The sequence below is a fragment of the Haliotis rubra genome, unplaced genomic scaffold, assembly GCF_003918875.1.
Source record: "Haliotis rubra isolate DU_JTF1 unplaced genomic scaffold, ASM391887v1 Scf61, whole genome shotgun sequence".
Lineage (NCBI taxonomy): Eukaryota > Metazoa > Mollusca > Gastropoda > Lepetellida > Haliotidae > Haliotis > Haliotis rubra.
This window is the reverse complement of record NW_025767313.1, coordinates 1,485,644-1,509,549: the sequence shown is the minus strand read 5'-3', so window position 1 is coordinate 1,509,549 and position 23,906 is coordinate 1,485,644. Positions and strand designations below refer to the sequence as shown.

The 23,906-nt window shown below is 38.9% G+C and overlaps 1 protein-coding gene across 10 annotated transcripts in view; it reads left to right on the top strand.

The window, feature by feature from the left end:
- Positions 1–23,906, top strand: part of LOC124255838 — a 149,511-nt gene that overhangs the window by 118,865 nt on the left and 6,740 nt on the right. For all 10 annotated transcript variants that reach the window (XR_006892777.1, XM_046689784.1, XM_046689782.1 and 7 more), the window contains 4 exons: positions 8,557–8,739; positions 9,770–9,982; positions 20,296–20,415; positions 22,038–22,178. Coding sequence is in view for 9 of the 10 variants with exons in the window: in XM_046689784.1 (XP_046545740.1) it covers positions 8,557–8,739; positions 9,770–9,982; positions 20,296–20,415; positions 22,038–22,178 (657 nt within the window). In the remaining variant the exon portion in view is untranslated. The remainder of the gene's footprint in view (positions 1–8,556; positions 8,740–9,769; positions 9,983–20,295; positions 20,416–22,037; positions 22,179–23,906) is intronic.

The following is a 23,906-nucleotide window of genomic DNA, read 5'->3' as shown; positions in this document are numbered from 1 at the left end:
GGTTGTTTGCTTCAACCATCAAGTTGGATGAAAGGCTTGAAAGGGAGCAGATTTGGTTGGTTGGTTTGTTGTTTAACGCCACACTCAGCAATATTCCAGCTATATGGCGGCAGTCTGTAAATAATCGAGTCTGGTCCAGACAATCCAGTGATCAACAGCATGAGCATCGATCTACGCAATTGTGATACAATGACATGTGTCAACCGAGTCAGCGAACCTGACCACCCGACGCCATTAGTCGCCTCTTATGATAAGCATGGGTTGCTTATGACCAATTCTAACCTGGATCTTCACGGATTGATAGGGAGCAGAGTATATGAGGGACATAAACAGATGCTAGTCAGACATTGATTTTTACCAGTAATAGAGTTAAATTAAATTTCAGTCAAGACAGTAGTGTTGTGAACATGCTTATGACAAGCATGACAAATACACCATTTTGCCCAGTATTTCAGTTGAATATTCCAGTGGCAAATGCATATAAGTATTTACTATCCTATTGATTAAAGTACAGAAAATCAATTATTTGCTTTTTCCTTCCCAATGATTCATGGTATTTGTTTATTAAAACAATCTTAAACTCTTTCTTTTATTCATGGATGGACTTCAGCCCCCAATGTTTCTTTCCCTTATAGATGAATTAAGGTGTAAAATATTATTCAAGTGAATTCCTTTGTCCAATTTAAAACCTTTATATCCTGTAAGAGTATCTGAGTTCATGCTTTTTTTGAGTGTATACAAGTTTGTCTTCTTTCAAATGAATCTAAGTTCATCTTGCTCCAACAGTATCCAAGTTCATGTTCTTTCAAGAGAATCTAAGTTCATCTTCCTCTAAGTGTATTTAGTTTGATCTTAACCAAGTGTAGCTAACATCATTGTCATCCAAAAGTATCCAATTGGCCAAATTTAACTTCCTTCAGGAGTATCTTATTTCAATTTATTCCAAGAGTGTCAAAGTTCATCTTCATCTACAAGTATCTAAGTTCATCATGTTGCAGGAGTTCTGCAAAACCTGCTCCTGTAACTTGGTAAACCAAATTGGTATCCTTTTTAAACAAGAAGACCAACAGTTTGAGGAACCAATGACATAATTGTTTATTAACCCTCTTTTGTTTACTGTTACTATTCTAAGTGTGTATTTATCTTGATTCCAGTGAACTCTCCAGACATTTTTTATGTTCTTGAGGAAGCGGCTTTCATGGCAATCGTAGCAAAGTGAATGTTAACCATGTTTTATCACCAGGGAGAGATTTAAGAGTTGTGGATAATAGACTGTGATGGAGAACTAGTACTGACCATGTGTTAATCTTGCCTAAATGTCATGGGTATATATAGTAGGGAGTGTTGTCATCCACAGTGTTGTCTGTGTGTAGTCTGTGGCCTGTGTGAGAGCCACTTCCTCATCAGCATAGCCTGACTGATTGCTGCCCAGTTACCACCATACACACATTACACTGGAAGTCGAGTAGGCAGGTGAAATACTCAGCCCAGTCAGTTGGAAAATCTGTCAAAATAATATGCTAGCTTTGGCGAGTCATTGATTTGTATTCCGAGCCCTCTAGAGGTGTGCAGCAGTAATTTGGAGCTGTCTCGTCAGAATAATTCTGTCTAGTCAACAATAATTCTGACAGCAAAGATTTCTAGATTTGGAACAGGAAATCTCTGGCTGTTGGCCAGTCTTTTGAAGAAGTTTTTTTTAGCAGAGAGTGTGTGATTTGTCATCACTGGGTTTTTTCCTTCTCTAGGAGAGTTTTTCTGGAAGAATTAGTCCAAGGACTTTTGTCAGCTCATGCCTTTATGATCAAAGTGTTCTGCAGTTCAGTTTATATTTGATTATGTTCAGTACAAAATTGACTCAAGGCTTTAGCATGGTGTAGATTTTCAGAGTATGCCTTTAGAAGTATGCAAAGTTTAAGTTGACATTTTTCTTTTTTGTCATCCTTGATAGGGGCAGTGGGGTAGGCTTGTGGTTAAAGTGTTTTCTCGTCACACCAAAGGCACAGGTTTGATTCTCCACATGGGTACAATGTGTGAAGCCCTTTTCTGGTGTCCCCTGCTGTGATATTGCTGGAATATTGCTAAAAGCGGCGTGAAACCCAACTCACTCACTCACTCATCCATCCTGGGTATGTTCTGGGTGAAATTTAACTATTCATTTGTGTGAAACAGCTCAGACATGGTAGTTCTACTTGATGTACAGTACCAAGTTTGTATGGCTCATGTCGTTGTATCGTAGAGGTCTTGTTGAGAGAGATGATTCTTACATGATTGGACCATTGATGAATGACTTAACCTTACTATTCCTGTTTCAGCAGCTAGATTCAACAACGAGGTTGTAGAAACAGCTTTAGCTCTTTAACACACTCCTTACGCTGAAAACAAAGTGGAGGTATCATATTTAAAACAAGCAAGCACTTTTCTTTTGCCGTGGAAACTATTGCCTGATTGGATGAGTTCTTTATCCCTCAGTAGGTGGTACCGATCAGGGGGAATAGGTTCTAAATTAAAACAAGAAAGGCTTCTGAGGGCTCGGATATATCAAGTTTGACACTTGAGTTCTGGCAATATTTAGCCTCCTTGTGATGCAAATGGGTTTACTTTGCTCCCATCTACTCAAACAGCTCCTGGAGTCGCCTCTTCCACACGATTCGGGCTCAAAATGGCTAGACACCCAATATCACCGTTCTCTTTCAAGAATTGATTGATCATGTTAATAGGTTTATTAGCATGAGTTGATGCGAGGGGCATGTCTAGTGCATGTGGGAAGAGGCATGCAATGTTGTAAACATCCCACAGCCAAATAAATTGTCAAGAAATAAGAGCCAAGTGTTGCACAGCGCCATTAATCAGACTGCGTGTAGCAATGATGTTAAGCTGCATATTATGACACGTGAGATTTAGGCCTGATATTTGCTTTCTGTGATCCAGATGTATTGATCATCTGAAAAGGAAATATATTGATCAGGGATTTGTCATAATCTCCAAAATGTGTCCAAGATGCCTTTTTTGAGCAAAACATATTTTCTACCAAAGGCATACTCAGAAGAAAAGAACTTGTCATTGATTTACTATGGGAAAGTCCTATGTGCCGAGTTACGAAGATCAGTTTTAGCACAATGTTGATGAAGCAGCTTCTGATGGGGATTACTTATCTTTAACCCTTGTACATGCTTCCAGAAGTTCTGCAAGTGATCAAAACACTGTCGACAAGATTAATCAAAGACTGAATAAGATTTTTTGTTTTTCTTTTGAAGTGTCAGTGGATGTGTTGTCAAGTCCTCACTTACTATGTTAATAATTACTTCCTCTGAAAATTGTAACCATTGAATCATATTTTTGTAGAGTCTAGTTCAGTCATTAGTAATGTGGTTTTCCATACTGTGGTTTTCCAGACCTTTGATAAGAACCTCTGTAGTTTAAGGTACACTTGTTTGGATACATCATGTCATATTGCTGTATTCTTTCTGTAAGGGTATACAATAAAAATGACAGGTTTATGAAATTACACCTGACATATATTCAGTGGAGTCACAGACTTTGCATTCTTTCAAAGCTGGTTATTTTTGTAGACGTTTTGTTATCCTTTACATGATATATTAAGTTTTTATGCGGAAGCAGCTATAGTACTGATCCGTTTTGTGGCAACAATACAGTGCACGATTCCATACATCAGCAATGGGCATGATGAGTCGAACCTGTGTCTGTTGTAAATGATCTTATGTGTCAGTGGGCAGGCTTGGTTAATTGGTGCCATTGTACCCCGATGACTTTGGATATTTCTCCTAATGTCAATTCCTGGTTTGTCTGGTTCTCACTGTTATTTATAGGCTGTCATCATATGACTGGAATGTCTTACAGCTGATAGTTCAAATAACATATACTACACAAGAGATATATGATTAATATAAAATTCTGGAATGTAGCAGGCTGTCAAGATGTACCAACTGTTCATGATTGTGTATGTACTTGTTACTTAGAGGGGCGATTGGGTAGCCTAGCGGTTAAAGCGTTCACTCGTCACACCGAAGACCCGGGTTCGATTCCCCACATGGGTACAATGTGTAAAGTCCATATCTGGTGTCCCCAGCTGTGATATTGCTGGAATATTGCTAAAAGTGGCATAAAACTAAACTCACTCACTCACTCACTGTTCCTTAATTCTGTACACTGTTAATTTGAACACCTGCTGGTAAGAAATATCAATAAGGCTTAATAAAATGCATATTGTTCCAATTTAAGTAGTTATATGCCAAATATGAATTTTCTCATCTTTTTTAAGTATATTTTAACAAATGAGCTTCATAAAGAATATACAGTACTTGAAATGATGAAAAATACACAATTGTGGTTTAAAGCCACAACCTGGCAAAGTTACCCCAATGATACCACCTACTGCTGTTGCCCTAGAAATGTGAAGGTTGATAGACCTGATACAATGTATATTAGTTCAGTAATGCCCTGTCCTTGGTGTCTTATTGTACTTGCAGATTGAGTCATGTAAATGTCAGTGGCACTGAGATATAAATAAACACCTTATAATGCCAGTCCATTGTAGGTGTTCAGTTGTCATATTGAAAGGATTTCAAGATGGTTGCGGAATCTTGCAAAGCTAGCTACGTGACGATGGGTGGTCTCAGCATAGCCGTAGGTACCTTTATGTTGCTTTAAAGAGTTCCTGATTCTGTTGGTCATCTGACATTGATGTCCTATTCATTCTTAATATGAAAGCGATGTGGATCTGTATGCCATCACGATGTTGTCAAAATGTCAGCATCTTCTTTTATGGTTCTGATTGTTGTGACATGATACTCTGTTTATACTTTTGCCATGAGGCATTGCAGACACAAAGTTAACATTGAAACATTAATGTATCATCCAGTTAAACTACTATACATAACATGAATTGACCTGTATCTTGTGATAAGTATGTTGATAACATTTTGTTGGGACCGCCTCCGTGGTGTAGTGGTTAGAGCGTCCGCCCGGAGAGCGGAAGGTCGTGGGTTCGATCCCCGACCACGTCATACCAAAAGACGTTAAAATATGGTACTTGTTGGTCCCTGCCTGGCGTTCTGCATTAATGGGTACAACAAGGACTGGTCGGCTCGGAGTCAGTTAGTAATTCTGTCTGAGTGGGGTATTCATGCTTCACTGTGGCATGGTATCTCAGTGGGCTAGCACTATAAAACCAGCTTAAGTCTGGGCTAGTACAAGCAGCTGCACAAACACATACACGCGCATGCACGTCGTCATATGAGCGAAATATTCCCAAGCACGACGTCAAACCCAATTTCACCTCACCTCACCTCACATTTTGTTGGTTACCAAGGTGCATCAATGTTTTTAATCTGACAATGTGTCAGATGATTCACATCATGAACGCAGGTTTGAATTTGGTGCATCCTTAAGGTGTAGGGCAGGTTTACGCTGTAGGGCAGGTTTAGGATGTAGGGTAGGTTTAGGATGTAGGGTAGGTTTAGGATGTAGGGTAGGTTTAGGATGTAGGGTAGGTTTAAGATGTAGGGTAGGGTTTAGATGTAGTTCAGGTTTAAGATGTAGGGTACGGTTTAGATGTAGTTCAGGTTTAAGATGTAGTTCAGGGTTAAGGTGTGGGGCAGGTTTAAGATGTAGGGTAACTTTAAGATGTAGTTCAGGTTTAAGATGTCTGGTAGGTTTAAGATGTAGGGTAGGTTTAAGATGTTGGGTAGGGCTTAGATGTAGTTCAGGTTTAAGATGTAGTTCAGGGTTAAGGTGTGGGGCAGGTTTAAGATGTAGTTCAGGTTTAAGATGTAGGGCAGGTTTTGAATGTGGGGCAGTTTTTTTTGCTATGGTAGTATAATCTCCAATCTTTCAAAATGTATTTGACAGCCTTATTGAAGATAATTGCCATTCAATGGCCATGGATATTGTACACCAGGTTCTTTGAAGTTAGTCTTTTTAGCATGGAAAGAGAATGCATGGATGGTGTAATGTTTACAGATGATATCGACATCCTGCATCGGTGGAAAAGAGTGAAATTAACATGTTCAGCTGTGCATTTCAAGATCTGACTAGAAGTAATGTGTTTATCTGAGTTGGATCTAATATCGGGTGTCAACATAATACCATTTTGATGGCCCACATCACTTAAAATTGCAGTAAGAGTTTACTCAAGTGAGCAGATGGAGGGATTTGGTTGTAAAACCTGGCCTAGGGAAGCACTAAGGTCGGTATTGTTCTCAGTCACACAAAGTAAATGTAATTAACAGTGATTGATTTGAAATTGATTAATGGTTGAAATGAGTTTACTTCCCATTATGTGTGTGTTGAGGTGACAGCGATGGCAGATCAGCTGGTGATGATACTGTTGCATGTAAGGACGGGATCCCTTCTTCCTGTGGGTGGTGGGAAGTTCAGCATTATCAAGTACCTGTTATCGGCGGAAGCAGTGTCCAGAACGTGGTGCTACGTCTTTGCACACATTTTCAATGTTAAAAAATACCATGTAGATAATACTATATATATTAATTTTATGTTAATTAAGTATGTACCTCCCCATCAAAAGTTAAAATTAAGTATGTATACTACTGGAAAACATGTGTTGGGAAGAAGATTGCCTGCATTACTCCCGTAGTCAGCATGAGCACTTGTGATTTGATCCGGTGATGCCGACGCAGTTGGACATCTGTTTGGTTAAAGAACTTAAGAAGTGTTGTTTTGGGAATTGTTGACAAAACATGAAAATCATTGTTCTTTGTTTAGCCTGAGGCTTTGTGAATTCAGTATGTTTTTCCCCTGTTGAATGTTTTCTAATGAATGTATACCGCAGGCTACAAACCCCTTTTGTCCTCACGTAGCTAAATGTGTTTTACAAGCTGATCACAATGTAATGCAATCAAAGGAAAAAAACTTATGGAAATCTAACTGAATTTAACTAATTTAAAACTCATGTTGACCTTCTCCAGAGAGAAAGGTTATTGTGACTGTTTGCATTGTCTCAGAAGATGAGATTGTTCACCAGGGGTTTACGTGGATCTATGAATCTTTGTCTGAGTCTTCTGGTCTTTCAGTGATAATTTTAGGGATCCTAATCATGAATACGTGGGCCCCTGGGTGATGACTGTACCAACAATAAATAATATACAAAGTATTTGTGAACCAAACCAAAACCTCATGTTTGAGTGACTGGAAGCTGACCAGGACAATCTCAAGAAGTGTTTTGCAGCTGAACATTGACAATGTTTGGCAGCTGACCATTGGCAGTGTTTGGCAGCTGACCATTGGCAGTGTTTGGCAGCTGAACATTGACAGTGTTTGGCAGCTGAACATTGACAGTGTTTGGTATGGGAGGATGAATTGTTTCACACAATATAGACACTGCCATTAAGTTTAAGCATGACAGTTGCAATGTGTTGGGTTTATAAAAGCTAATGTCAGCATGGAAGCTGCCAGGCTTCCTGTCACTGCAAGCAATGCCAGGAGCAATTACAAGTATAGCTATGTTTTCTGGAGCATGCTTTGAAGCAAACAGAATCATTAGGTTAGGTCTTCTTCAGATCTTTTCTGGTTGATGCCTACGCAAGTTTGCATTTGGAAAGTGTGTTTTCCACTTGTTAAACTGGTGAATGTGAAATACTTGTAATGTTTACACCTAACTGCACACAGTCAGGCAAGATAGATGTAAGAATAACAAACTATCATGATGCCAACTACAATTGGATGAACCCACAAACTGCAGACAGAGAATACCCTATAGGACACTGCTAAGTGCTACTAACTGAATTAGCTGATATGTGTCTTTGGTTGTATATGGCCTTAAAACAATCAGGGTTTACTGAACTAGTAATTGTGGAATAAGAATGGCTACAGTTTGGCCATTCGACAAACTGAATCATGAAGTTGTCTGATCTTTACTTGTTTGAAAAGGTTGCATGCTGTTATATCTCCACTTCTAAAGGCATTGAGATTTGTCTCTAGATTAAAGGAAAGGTTATAAACATTGAAACTTTTAAGGTACAAATAAAATCTGAGATGTTATTCAGAACGTCTGTGTTCTAATGACTGACAATTGAAGTTTTTACTTTCTTTTACATCCCTATGAAGCTTGTTACAGTACAGGAAAATGTCTGAAAGGAGTGGAAGAGGATAATTCCATTTTTAACTTCTTGGTTATCCTTGTGAGGGAGTCACTCGCCAAATAAGATCTATCACCATACGTTATAGTATCTTTAAATAGATTCATGTTCAAAAGACTTCCTGTTTTTCCCTATCCATTCCATTACTTTCTTACCTTTGTATTTGTTGGTAGTATGCCTCTCAAACATTCTTGAAAAGAATTCCTCATTTATATGAACTCTCCAAACAACAGCTTTATGATGTATACATAAGATGATCCTTTCTCAGAACAGTGGGTAATATATCCTTGTCTAATTCTTTCTATTGAGGACAAATTTCTTTTCCTTACAGGTACATCTGGTTCCAAATGAAGACATAATTTCAATGTTGAAAGAATAATACATTTTTAAAAAACGATTCCTTTGTGTTGCTTACTGTAACAGTGTGTGTTTTGTGCTGCAGGCCCAGCTGATAGCCCAGTCCATCGGGCAGGCCTTCCAGGTGGCCTACATGGAGTTCCTGAAGGCCAATGGCATCGAGGACCCGGGCATCCTGAAGGAGATGGACTACCAGGATGTCCTCAACCAACAGGAGATCTATGGGGAGGAACTCAACCTGTTCGCCAACAAGGATTATCACAAAGAGGTACATGTTAAAGCGATTTGTGAAGATCCGGGTTAGAATTGATCTTCTGTAACCTATGCTTGTTGATAGAGACGACTAACGGAATCCGGTGGTCAGGTTCGCTGACTTGGTTGACACATATCATCGTATCCTAATTGCGTAGATCGATGCTAATGCTGTTGATCACAGGATTGTCTGGTCCAGACTCAATTATTTATAGACCGCCGCCATATAGCTGGAATATTGCTAAGTGCAGCATAAAACTAGACTCAAACACTTACTCACATGTTAAAGCACCTTCTTATTCCGCAGTCTTCCTTCATGGAAGAACCACCTTTTTCCACCATTATACTTGGAAGACTTATGTCGTTCTCAATCCATTCCATGTAAATGAATCCACGTCATTACTTATCTATCCCATTTGCAAACAGAATCCCATCAGTCCATCTGCTTATAGAATCTTCCAGTTTGAAAGAGTAAGTAAGTGTGGTTTTATGTGACTTTTAGCAGTATCCTTTCCCCTGATTATGTTTCCAGGTCTGTTAGCAACATGCCCTTCCTGATGGGCGACACAAAAGTCGTAAACCCCTTGAACCTGCACCACTTTCAGTGTTTGTTTTAGATGTGGAAAGGGTTTTGTCACTTGTATTTACATATGAAGCCGACAGGCTGTGTTATTACTGGAATACTGTTCAAAGCAATGTTAAAAAACAACTCAATCACTCCAGCAATGTTTTGATGGGGGACACCAATATTGGCCTCACTCACTGTACCTGCTGGAGGAATCAATCATTGGCTTTTGGCATGGCTTTGAGGGTTTAATGGCTAGGTTACCAAACTTTTCCTTCAGTGAAAGAACCATCCCAGTCCTTTCCCTTTCCATGTGAATGGATTCACTCACCTACCTATCATATACTGATTAAATTACCATCATCGTCCCCATGTTTCACATGAGAAAGGTACAACGTTTGCACCTATATCAATGATTTTAAAAATCTCAACACCACTTTTCACTTGTCAGTCAGTATTTAACTTCTGTCCCCTTTTCCAGGTGATAGTACCAAAGACAAAAGGTGAACCCCTGGGTGTTGTCATCGTGGAGTCTGGTTGGGGATCCATGGTGCCGACAGTGGTCCTGGCCAACATGATGCCTACTGGTCCAGCAGCACGCTGTGGTCAGCTCAACATTGGTGACCAGATCATCTCCATCAATGGCATCAGTCTGGTCGGCCTGCCCCTGTCAGCATGTCAAAATCAGATCAAGGTAAGCCACTTCTGCTCTCCCCATATGGTTATAAAAAGACAGGATGAAGATGTTTCATTTCAACTGCAAATATACATTTATGAATGTGTGTGGTACAAGGCCAAAACATCATTAAGAAGCAGCATTCTGTCAGTTCTTGGTTTAAGAAGTTACAGGATGTATGTTTAGTTTGGGGTTATCCCTCCATCAGTGTGTCCAGATGCCTTGTTTGGTTGTCAACAGTTTTCAGCAAATCTTGCTCATATATGTTCTGATTATTTCTCTGCCTAATAGAATGGGCTGCCACACAGTCAGTGATTTACTGAACTGAAGAAAGGCAGTATTTATATGACAAGAAATGCTGATAGATTTCAGAGGGATATTACATACATTGTCAATACATCTCCAGACGAAAGTAGATTTGTCTTGCAGCAGAACTAAATTATTTCAAGTCTTTAAAAAATTTCCTGTTGTGTTTCCACTCATAGTGGGCGTCACTGGGTATTACCTGTCCATCAGAATTGTGTGAGAGGGGGAAGCACATCCAGATCTGGGCGAGCCTGGCCAGAGAGATCTGCCAGTCTTTGTCCAACAGACAAGGATGAACAAGTCAAAATTGACTTATTGTAATTGGATTCCCCGGTATACTTTTAAATCTGGACAGCCAAAACATTTTGCAATGATTAAAGCCTCTGAGGAACTAATGGCTTTTTAAAGATGGATTTTCATGTCTGGACGTTTTATATCAAATTACAATACATGTTGAAAATATGTCTATCTGAAGTGTGTTATAATATGATTTGCTTGCAAGTCAAAATTGGAGTTGAGATGTACAAGTAACGAACTCAGTGGTGAAATTGGTGGGAATTTATGTTTTAACTGGAAGCTATGAGATGTTTTGGGAGGATGATAGTGATGTATTTAACATGCAAATTTCTGTAAATCATGGAAATTTATTATTCAAATCTTTTCCTTCAATGTTTACTTGAATTTCAATTCTTTCATGTGCTTGTAGTTTCTGAATTGAAACCAGAAGTTGATGCAAGCAAAATATTTTCATAGTCCCAGGAACATGTTTAGAATTGTTAGGCGTTTTGAATGAACCTCATTATCAGATCCATGTGGTGGAAACTTCACCAAAATACCATTTTGCCGATGTGTTTGATTAGGGAGGTCATCTGAATTCAGAATGAAACTTTTATTCAGATGCACACAGAGATTTGTTTTCTTTACAAAATCAAGAATCCAAGTACATGATATTATTCAAAGATTTTGAACAGATTTGTAATCAGAGCTAGGGTCAATGAGAAATGTAAAGTCAAGAATGGTATGCTTTGTATAGAGTCATAATTGGACGATGTTGTGTGGACAGTAGTAGCTTCAACAGCATTGTGTACATATTCATATCGTTGAATAAACACTGTGTGTCCAAATCCTTGAGAAAGCTGAACAGGGCAAGAAGCCCTCGATTGGCAAGAAAAAACACAGGGAGATACTATCACTGCTTGATTCTTGCACTGTTTGCACGAACACAAATGGAGATAAATTGAGCAAAAAGGGTGATAAATCAGAAACGTCTGACATGATAAAAACGTGTGGTTGCTGCCGTTCTTATTGACTGCCTGTGTTGGATGCTGGTTCAAGTACTCAGAGAATGTTTTGACTCTTCAAGTGAACAGGAAAAAGAGACAATTTGATTTGGTATGCATTGAAAACGTATTCCTGACTGTCACGAGGCTGGTTGGACGTTCCATGTCAAAGTGATTGACAGGCGTGATGTTATCGTTGAACGTGAGGCTTTTCTTGCTTGCCAGGCAGCGATGATGTTGTCTTTATTGCATCCCAGGACTGCCAGACTCCTGACACACCATGCATCTTGAACTTTCCCAACGCTACTTTACTCCAATTTCCCTGTTTTTTATTTTCAATTAAAGTCTGAATTGAGTTTCAAGTTGATCCTCTGGTCAATAACTGTAAAGCTTTTAAGATTCTGAGGATGTGTGGCAAATGTGATGTTTGTTATTTCAGATCACGATCCAGATAGGATAAATAAACCTTTGTACTGTTGAGAATCTATTGTGTGACTTCACACACGTCCTGTTGTATTGTCTTGATGTCTGTATATGATACATTACTATGGAAATATATCTAAAAGCAGACGTGGCAAAGAGTCTGTTTGTCAGACATTGATTTCCAATGACACTGTGGTCAGTTGCAGGATGAAATCCTATTCAGTTTTCCCCAAAACTAATTACTATAATAAACAAGAGATTTAGGATTTATCGACACATACTCTGGCAACAATACAGGAAGAAAAAAAGTTGCCTACCAGGGAATTAAATGTTATGGATCCAGCATTGATTGGTTTTGCATCCAACAGTGCCATTGATCTGATTACACCAGGATTGGGGGGATGTGAGCAGGAATAAACTTCATATTGATCTAAACTGATTGACTGTCCACATATAACGCTCCTGTCTGCCATTGTGCTTGTCAACAGTCAGTCAGGTGCAAGGTTAATCGTCCCAAAAATGGGAGTGTCTCCATTGCTCTGTTTTGTTTTATTGTCCTATTGTCAGTGATCAGGTGAAGATGAAATTGTCCCCAATATGGGAGCGGCTCCATGATTCTGTTTTGTTTTATTGTCCTATTGTCAGTAACCAGGTGATGATTAAATTCTTCCCAATATGGGAGCGGCTCCATGATTCTGTTTTGTTTTATTGTCCTATTGTCAGTGATCAGGTGAAGATGAAATTGTCCCCAATATGGTAGCGGCTCCATGATTCTGTTTTGTTTTATTGTCCTATTGTCTGTGATCAGGTGAAGATTAATTTGTCCCCAATATGGGAGTGGCTCCATGATTCTGTTTTGTTTTATTGTCCTATTGTCTATAATCAGGTGCAGATTAAATTGTCCCCAATATATGAGTGGCTCCATTATTCTGTTTTGTTTTATTGTTTTATTGTCTGTGATCAGGTGAAGAGTAATTTACCCCTAATATGGGAGCGGCTCCATGATTCTGTTTTATGGTCTTATTGTCTATATGATCACTTCTGGCTTCCTTGTTGCATCCAGGTGACATCCAGTCATATACTGTTCACAATGACATTGATTCAAACTCACTCAGTCAACTGCACCATAAACAATGAAGATAGTTGACTGAGCATTGTCAAATGTTGTCTGACAGCTGGTTATATTTGATCCATCCAAGTGAGCTACTTGCTGTCTGAGAAGACTCAGAAACTATTCTCTCAGCGCTATCATTCATTACAAGAAAAGCAAACTGTTGATTTATTGCATAAGGGAAAATGGTATGTATATCTGGAATAAGAAGAGGTATTCCATTACTTAGGAAACCTCTTGAGTTGTATCCATAGGTCTGATCCTGTGTGTCTAGCAGCCCGAGATTGTAGCTGTCGACGACAACGTCTGGATGTGACCCTAATACTCTCCACACGAGACCGACACACAGATTTCCCTATCGGTCCACACTTCGCCACAAGGTGCCCATAAAGTGCTTCCTCAACATATTAGACCCCAGATGAATAGGCTGTAAAGAATTATTGAATTTTTATCCACAATGTTATATCTAAATGGCTGTGGCCAGCTTAGGATGGGTTCGTGAATGCCTTGGAAATAGAGTTCTCTATCAGGTGTCATTTCAGAATTCTGTTAACTTGGATACATGAATTAGCAATAAAGTGGACAGTATGGTGTCATAGAGGGCTTCAGGTAATGCCAGACAGGATACAATAATTGGCCCCGTAACTAGTTTCCCTAGTGCAGTCATTCTCACAATGAGCTTCCTTAATCCACTGAGCCTAACAAGCTAGAACCAGGCCAAATGGCACCTAATTTCATTGTCTCACACTTCAAAAGGTTGCTTTTCTCAGCGGTGGTAAATTGTGTTGTAAAGTACATCAAAGCTCAGATCTGTAAACGGGGAAAAAGACACATAAATTCATGCATGCTTGAGAGTGTTGAAGGTTTCCGTAAGGAAGAGAGATTGCAGAGTGTTATCTGAAAACTTTTCCCATTTGTGCGAGTTTTATAATATGTTTTTGTAACAATGGTTTGAGGAGGGTGTAGCGCGATTCAGAATGAGGTTGGGGGATGGAGAATGTGTTACTGGCCACAGGGGGATGACATCAAGGGGAGTCCCAATCATGTCCATAGTGGACTTGCTTCTCCAAGGGAAAACGTCATTCTATATAATGTCCCAAAGATGTATGAACAGATGAATAAACCCAGATATGTGGACAAGGTTGTATCTTTAGCTGCAGAAAGACAAATCTTTTGAATAATATAAAATTTCTTCTGTTATCAAAAATGAGTGAGTGAGTTTGGCAATATTCCAGCTCTATCGCAGCAGTCTGTACATAATAAGAGTCTGGACCAGACAATCCAGTGATCAACAGCATGAGTATCGATCTGCACAATTGGGAACCGATGACATGTGTCAACCAAATCAGCGAGAGTGGGTTACTGAAGATCAATATTCTAACCCGGACCTTCATGGGTAGTTATCAAAAATGAATGTGTATTTAAATATATTCAAGAAATACAGGGAGTTTTTTTGTTTGACTTATATAAGATGATTGGCATATGTTTGATAGGTTTTGATGATAACCGGCCTTTGAATGGATTTTGGCATTGTTCATGAATGACATGGGGACAAAATGTTATGAGATGACATGATACTATCTTCTTCCAGAGCTTCAGGTTGAATGATACAATGTGTGTGTTGTCTCTCCTGCCATACAGGACAGTGTGAGAGTAGCCTTCATCCAACATGTTGTCACCCTGGGGAAAACACCCAAAGTCCTTATTCTTCCTAGTACTGTGGGGAGGTTCTATTATCCCACGTGATTTGAATTACTTTTCCACTAGGCTACCCTTCTGCCTTCTAAGTAAATCTAGAGAAGGCTAGCAAGAAGAGTTTAAGCATACCAGTGAGATTCTTGAGGACAGCACCTGTGCTAGAATGCCTGTGACGTCAGCAACACCAGAAATGATCCATGGAACAGACCATATGGTGATGACTAGTTGGTAAAGGACAGACTTTCCAAGTCATGATGGTGTCATCTTCCAATAGGCCAGACACTGAACGTAGCATATACTACACTTTTAGAGTACATACAGGATGAAATTAAGACTAAGGGAGAAATGCTATGAGAGTTGTGCTGTCCATGAGGACAATGCGTCAGTGCTCACATCCGTCATTGCCATGGGTACAATCTATGAGTGTGCCTTTGAACACCTTCACCCACCATATTCTCCTTATCTGACTCAGTCAGATTGCCATCTTCTCCTGCACAGTAACAAAACTCCATCAAGAACCCATTTCAACAAGAAGGATGAGGTCAAAGAAGCAGAAGGGAACTTTTTGGACTGCCAAGAGAAGGACTTCTTTTATAGGGACTAATTCAGGACAACCATCGTCCAAATATTTAAAAAGTAAAAAGTATGTACTCAAGACATGTGAGACTTTATTGTAATTATTTATATGATGCTAATCTGTATACTATGTAATTCTTATCACTTCCGCATTGTACATTGACTTGCCAGGTAATTAATTACTGTATATGACATTTATAACCTTAATTGGTCATCCCCCTTGGCCGTGTCTGCCATCACATCAACTGGTCAAGGAAGTGCTATTGTTTTTCTATCTGTACATTGTTGAGTCGTCGCCTGTCCATTGTTGTCAAAAACTGTATATATACTTAGTATACTCACATCTAGACAGTGAAGGAGTACGTGTCTGGTATTCCGACTCTCTGTGTAGGGACGTCCATTAGCGGGATAATGCTGCTCGTAGGAAACACCATGGGGTTGAGCAGGTACTCCGCTCACCTCACTTATGTCTTGTGTATTTGTTTGTCATGTAACTAAAGAAGTTTGAACTCAACATATTCGTTCGTCTTGTCAACGTATTCCTTCGTCTTGTCAACGTATTGTACGTACACTTCATCTTAAAAATGAGCTAATTCCCCAGTCGACCATATTCCACGCGTTGACACTTCTATGAAACTTGGATAAAATCCCTCCAACTTAACTGACAAAAGTCTTTCAATATGGAAGGGGATCATGTTAAAAAAGGAATCATTTTAATGACTTGACACCATTGATCAACCCTCATATATTAAGCTCTACAATGTTGTTCAGACTTAATCAAAGCATATTTTCTTGAATTGAAAACATAGGCATATAGAGTAAAGTATTTGTTCTACAACTGAAAACAAAATCAGATATTTAAAAAGATTACAGCGAGTTGTCTGAAAGTTGTGTAAATAAAAAAAGTTTGTTTGTTTAAGTCCGCTGCTCTCGCTTTCGCCAGTATCGAGTGGTGCAAAAATAATGTTGCTCCTATCTGAGAAGCTGCTCCACTAAATGCAATCTTTACATGAATGTTTGTTACCAAACAAAGTTCTTTAAAGTTTACTGTGCTCTCCCATCAATCAGAGCTACACTCTCCCTACATGATGGGTATGGATTTCACAAGTTTTACATTCAGCTTACATTGAATGTTCTGGGTAAACAACACTGCTAATGCATTATTCTGTTTCAGATTCTGTAAAAGTTAACTTCTTCCATTCCTCTGGTGTTTAGAAGGTTCAAACTGCAAATAACTTTACATGCTTGGATATCAAATTATTGGGGGAAGTTGGAATAGGGTGTTGCTGGAATAGACTGTTAATGCTGCACCGCTAATGGTGGGGATGGGAAATGTCAGTACAACGTTAGAGTGTTGTACATGATCTATATCTGTTAAGAGATTTGATGTGTTATTCTCGATGTGCTTAGTGGACACAGTCACATTATGAAACCTGTATGACACTCTGGGGAAATAAGAGCAGCAACACCACCACCAATAAAACATACATCTCGTTATCTCAGTCTGTGACCGCATACATTTTGGATGTTTGTTGATTTTTAGATGGCGATATATTTGTGTTGCAAATTGAGGTTGTTAGATGAAATATGCCAGGATTTACTCATCTTAGGAGGGACACTTACCATGCATGTGTGAAGTGAATCAGTTAATTATTCATTGAAACTGTATAGAGAAAACATAATGAGATTGTATTGAGTCTGAGGATTAGAATATGTTCTGTATCAAAGGAAATGGAGATTCTTTTAGGAGGGTTAAAGTTTGATTCACTGGTGATGGTTTATTCATCTACACAGTCAGTTGATTTGTACTCAGAAAATGATATCCCTTTATAAATATGAAAGGTTTGTCCTTGAAGATGTAGAGACCTAACCATGTTTAAGTCAAGCAAGAGTTAGTAATAACACAGAAATGATTCATTAGCTTTGATTCTGAGTCTCCATGTAATGCCATGTGTACCTTCCTCCTGAGAGGGTACGTAAGTCCCAAAACATTCAAAGTAAATTTCAACTTTTCGTTTTTTAATCGTAGAATATTTGTAATTTTAATGTATGGCTAGATATGTCATAATTGCTAACGGCTGAGGGGATGATATAAATCCAGCTAGGGCCCATGCAGGAAGCAAATGTACTGTAAGTCCCCATGGTCCCTAGTATGGTGATCTACCTTCAGTTGTTAGCGATCTATAGCCCATTTTTAGATTGTGTTGTCCCCTATGGTTAAAATGTTTTAGATTCAATTACTAGTTTTACATATATATATATCTGTGATACTCTAGTTGTTTTACTGTCCTTCGATGACAGGTTATATAATATATACATATTCCATTACAATGTAAAATGTTCTCGTCACGATATGGCTGAAATATTGCCGATGTGACGTTAAATATTAACTCACTCACCCATGTGTACCTACAGCTTGAGTCTCCATGTGATGCCATGTGTACCTACAGCTTGAGTCTCCATGTAATGCCATGTGTACCTACAGCTTGAGTCTCCATGTAATGCCATGTGTACCTACAGCTTGAGTCTCCATGTGTACCTACAGCTTGAGTGCATGTGTACCTCAATCTCCATGTAGTGCCATGTGTACCTAATTTGTTTCCATGTAATGCCATGTGTACCTACAGCTTGAGTCTCCATGCATGCCATGTGTACCTTCAGCTTGATCTCCATGTGTTGCATCTATTGATGTAGTGAGATAATTTGTACCTAAATGTGGCTTTAGCAGCCTTCACATTTATTGTTACCCAATTTCAAAGACTATAAAAATATATCTAAGAAGGTTTGGATATCTTCTTATATCTTTATATTTGAAAATGTTTAGTACATAGAGACCAAATGATATATTTTTAGTATTTGAAACCATAAAGCAATTAACTCATGCTTGAAGTACTTTGAACTACGGTAAATATATGCTGGAGAAAGAGACTGGCTGTCAGGCCTAAAGCATGGCATGGCCTCAACATATCACAAACTTAATCCCATTCTGCCATGGGCTCCAGTATTGTAACTACATCTCAGGACTCAATATGGTTACATGTGTAGAAACAAAAATAGCCTGGTGATTAATGTAAGCCTCATTTCAAGCAGGCCTTGGATATGTGCTCAACAACTACCTGTAAGGGTTAGCTGATATGACTGTGATCTGATCAGGCAGTCACTCACATAGTTGTGATTCACATTTGTCCATACAGTAATCAGACAATAGTTATAGCATAATAGCAGTGGTCACATTGGTCTGACATTATTTTGAAGGTGGTCGTTATGACAAGAGACACCTGAATATCTGTGTTAAAACTGATCTTCAGTAAAGCCATGTTTGTTGTAAGAGGCGACTAATGGGATGGGGGGTTACGGATCACTGACTTGGTTGACACGTGTCATTTTATCCCAATTGAGTAGATCGATGCTCATGATGTTGATCACTAGATTGTCAGGTCCAGTCTCGATTATTTACAGACCACCGCCATATAGCTGGAATATTGCATAAAACTAAACTCGCTCACTCAGTCACTTGTTGATAAGAAATACACTTTAGCTCACCTGATGGAAAATCGAGAAGCTTACATCATGGCCTGTTTGTCTGGTATCTGTCATCAGTCAACCTTCCATTGTAAACAGGTGAATCTCAGAAACCACTCAAACCTGTAACTTAACATGCTTACTTCCACCAGTTTTATAAAAGTGGTGTGAATGTGCTGTTCAAAATGGCCACCACAGCAGCCATATTGGAAAAGCTACACATATCATTACTTCTGTAATGTAATGAAAGAGTTACATATAAAGTTACAAGTGGTTCTTTATGCATGTTTTCTCTTTTGTGATATTTAAAAGTTTTACTTTTATTTAACCTTTTTTACATTATTCAGCCACTATTCAGCCATTTTTCTGAAAATGTGTTCACATTTGGTATTTGTCTAGTTAGAAGTAAAATTCATCCCATGTTTTCATAATCTTAGTTTTGTGACCATGCTTTGACATGATTGACCCTCTTACCAAATTCACTTTTGTTTCTGTAAACTTCATTTCACTTTTGGTTCTCAGTATTTTATGCAGAAAATTTTGAATATCAGTACTGAGTGTCATTCTTTATTGACATCTAAAATGTCTGCAAACTAAAGTGCTAGCACTTTTTGTAATTAGATTCTTGCGAAATTATGCCCTTGCTTGACTCAGTGTATAAGATGGTCACTAGGCAGAATTGGGATTTTGCAATTAATCCGCTTGTTTGCTGCTGAGATTATAAGCTACTTTATAACAAAAAGATACACTTTGTCTATTCTGTCATGAAGTAAGAAGATGTGAGTATTTTATGTTGCTACTTATGTTCCTGGAAATCAGCAAAAATAGTGTCCTTTGAGACCTACTTGATCATTGATGTTTGCAATACCAGATCATTGACATGACGTGCATCCTTGCTCTGTTTCAAGTATTGCTGTCAGTGTAGGCAAACTACAGTCAGCTCCAGACTCCTTGATGTGGAGAGCTTGCTTTGAAATGCTATTCTACGCCAGCTTTTGTATTCTGTAATGTCACTGCTTAGTGGTTGTACATCTGAGGCCCCAACCACATGCTCAAAGTGAGCTAGCACTGGGACTGATATAGGTCTGTTGTGGATCAAGCCAATATTTTGTTTGTTGAAACATAGTTGGGTATCTTGAATTCTGTTATTAAAAATTGACAACTTAAAATATAGTCAAGAGTTTTGGGCAATATAAGACATGATCAAAAAATGTGATTTACCTACTTTATATGTTTTGAAAATCAACTCATAGGGTACTTAGGCAGAATTAATCCAACATTTTAGAAATATCCTGGCAGCACTGAACCCTTGTGTCTTTATCTCTTTCTTTGTCTTCATCATTTGTTATGTAAACTATGACAAGAAACAATGTCTGATTTGTGGAGTAAGGACTGTATGTTGTGTTGTGTTTCAGACGTCCAAGCCCCAGACAGTGGTCAAGCTGACCGTAGTGCCATGTCCTCCAGTAGTGGAGGTCCTCATCAAGCGGCCAGACGTCAAGTACCAGCTTGGCTTCAGTGTACAGAACGGAGTGGTCAGTATCAACTTATACATTCATTGGGCTAACAGGCTTAGATTATGGTGTACTTGTGAGCCCCACACATACCAACAGTTTGGTGCATGATCAGAACCTGCTCAATGTTCACCTTGAAGCTGCGATCCAAACTACCAGGGACCAACCTTTTGCAGCACACATAGTATAACTTCCACCCGCTACCCCATGCTGATCTACCCATGTAGAGCTGGGTTAGAACTGGTCTTCAGTAACCCATGTTTGTTGTGAGAGGCAACTAACGGGACCGGTTGGTCAGGCTCATTGACTTGGTTGACACATCATTGTATCCCAATTGTGTTGATCAATGCTCATGGTGTTGATCACTGGATTGTCTAGTTTAGACTTGATTGTTTACAGACCGCCGCCATATAGCTGGAGTATTGCTGAGTGCGGCATTAAACAACAAACCAACCAACTTCCACTCACAGCCCCATGCTGACCTCATGAAGTTGTGTCTGTTATCAACTTCAGCCCTGCCTGTCCCCCATGCAGGATGCCACCTCAAAACACAGCCCTGAGCTCATAATGTCTTATAATTGTACTGTTTATGCCACATTAAACCTACAATCAATTCCAGTCCCTGGAGCTATTCTGTACCTACCACTTTTCTCTGGTCATCACTATATATGGCAGAAAATAGGCTGTAATGATTCACTGCCTGTTTATTAGCTTCCTTCCCCTTAAGGAGACTCTGAGGTTTTTCTCAACATGTGATTTAAAGGCCTTGAAAATCAAAGCATGTTGTACAGAATAGGTCATCGTGTGAAATTTTTAAGAGTTTACTAAATGAGGAATTGGAAAATCACAATGTGGGTTGTCACATTTCACTGGAAATTGGTCCACTGAAACTAAAACATTCACTTCAGAGTTAAGCTTTTAAATTGTCTTTGCTGAGTAGGGCAGTTTTGCTCTGCATATTTGTTTTTAGATATAAAATTATATTTTTTAGTCTTTCTTTGTATAATTATTTCAGAGAACGTAACTACTTGATGTAGGACAGTCATGTGGCAAAGTTTGATTGATTATAAAAATCAACATTAAAATTATAGTCTTGCATATTAATACTTTATATGTTGTCATGGTATTAGACGTGACAGCATGAATTTTGTAATCAATGTATTTTAAGTTTCAAAACCTATTAAAAACACAAATCTTAACCTTTTAATCTATATTTTGCCAACATGAGACTTTGGCCATTGAAGTTTATGATGATGATGATGATGATGTCCAATAACTGATGACAGTATTGTATTCCGGAGTGATGTCAAGTCATTCTCTGCTGTTTAAGTATGCATACGATGAGAGTACTCCATGAACTGGTTCATAAAATCTGTATCAACTATTTTGCTACACTGTATGCACATTTGTTTTTATGGTGTTGTCCACGTCAGCAAGTATTGATAATTGATACCTCCAGCTGATGGAAGTTCACATTGAAAATATACTACATAACATCACAAACCTGAAATCATGTGTGATTTATGTCCTAAATAACTGACGATTGTATGTCATAAACATATATAGCTTGATAAACTTTGACACATTAGATGAATTGAGATAAGAAATGGATGTTCCACTAATGCTACGTCTGTACTCTCCAGATCTGCAGTTTATTACGTGGAGGTATAGCTGAGAGGGGTGGTGTGAGGGTCGGACATCGAATCATCGAGATCAACAATCAGAGTGTGGTAGCAGTACCCCATGAGAAGATAGTAGCACTACTAGCCAACTCTGTAGGAGAGGTGAGTACAGGGTTACTTGGTGCCCAATCAATACACAAGATCTTGACGGCTCACATAACCTAAAGTTCAAATTCTGGTTTACAAAAAAGCCAGAGCTTTTCATTTGATAGTATTATTACATTTACTCTTTTCTAGACTGGTAGTATTTATACATAACTGTATCATATCCCAACTGCATGGAGACCGCCTCCATGGTGTAGTGGTTAGAGCGTCCGCCCTGAGAAGCGGAAGGTCGCGAGTTTGATCCCCGGTCGCGTCACACCAAAACACGTTAAAATATGGTACTTGTTGGTCTCAGTCTGGCGCTCGGCATTAATGGGTGCAACAAGGACTGGTCGGCTCGGAGTCAGTATAATGTGTCAGAGTGGGGTATTCATGCTTCACTGCGGCATGGTATCTCAGTGAGCTAGCACTATAAAACCAGCTTAAGTCTGGGCTAGTACAAGCAGCCGCACATACACATACACATGCATGCACGTCGTCATATGAGCGAAATATTCTCAAGTACGACGTAAAACCCAATTTCACCTCACCTCACCTCAATTGCATAGATTGATGCTCATGATGTTGATCACTTGTTTGTCTGGTCCAGACTCAATTACTTACAGACCTCCGCCATATAGCTGGAATATTGCTGAGTGCAGTGTTAAGCAACAATTACATAGCTGACAAAACATTCCAGAATTTATATATGACACTGGTGTTTGGGAGGAGGGGGTGGGTGGATCAAGGATTCAACAGTCACCAGTCTGACAGCCTCACCCATATAGTTGCATCTGAAATCAAGACTTGCCTGCTGGAGGGCAGTTTAACCCAGAACTCCAAGGTTGCATGATGCATGATCTATTATGTGCTTACAGAGTTTTATCAAGAAATATTCATTGGCGCTGCAAAAGTACCATTACTAATTCATGTCATTGGAAGGTATAAAAAGCATTTAAAGAATAGAGGAAATAATTTGTTTTGATCATCAAATATATTATTTGTGATCAAAATCTTTGGGATTAACCTGTTTCGAAATACTTAAGTATGTCACATACTTTTCGCGGTTTCATGCACAAATTAAAATGGGAAGGGGATATACATATAGATGACTTCATCCTGCCTTTCAGCTCAGTTTGTGTTATGTACCACCTGCATTTGTGGGAACTGAAATGTTGATGAATATCAGTGAATATTGATGTGATGGATGAAAGCGCTTGCCTTTTACTGTTATTAAGCAAACCTAAAGGATGAAGATCAGTACCAGTACAAAGAAGTAGAATAATACATGTCAATAAATCATAAACATAAAGATATTTTTATTGGTTCATTTCATTAAACACAAAAATAAGAAAGTATATAGAACCATGAAAGAAATCTACTTTGTTCTGGAAAAACAGATTCCTGGCTTAATGACGTGTTTATGAGTCATTTGCTTGAGAAATTAGATTGACTGTCCCCACTGAGAGCTGGTCAGGTAGTAACTGGGGTTTGCCCAGACCTGTCTGCCATGCCTCCCCTTCTGGTGGAGCTGTATTGACAACTGTAATAATGTCTCAAATTGTCTTGGATCTACCACCTAATTCCCGCGGCATCCCCTGGGTTGTATAGAATTATGGGATTGTGTTGCTTCAAGGAAACCAATATCACATGAAACGTGGACAACCAGAGACAAATGCTCCACCTACGAATAAAGTCTCACAAACATGGTCGCGAGTCACTTCTTTATTATTTTGTCATTGTTTG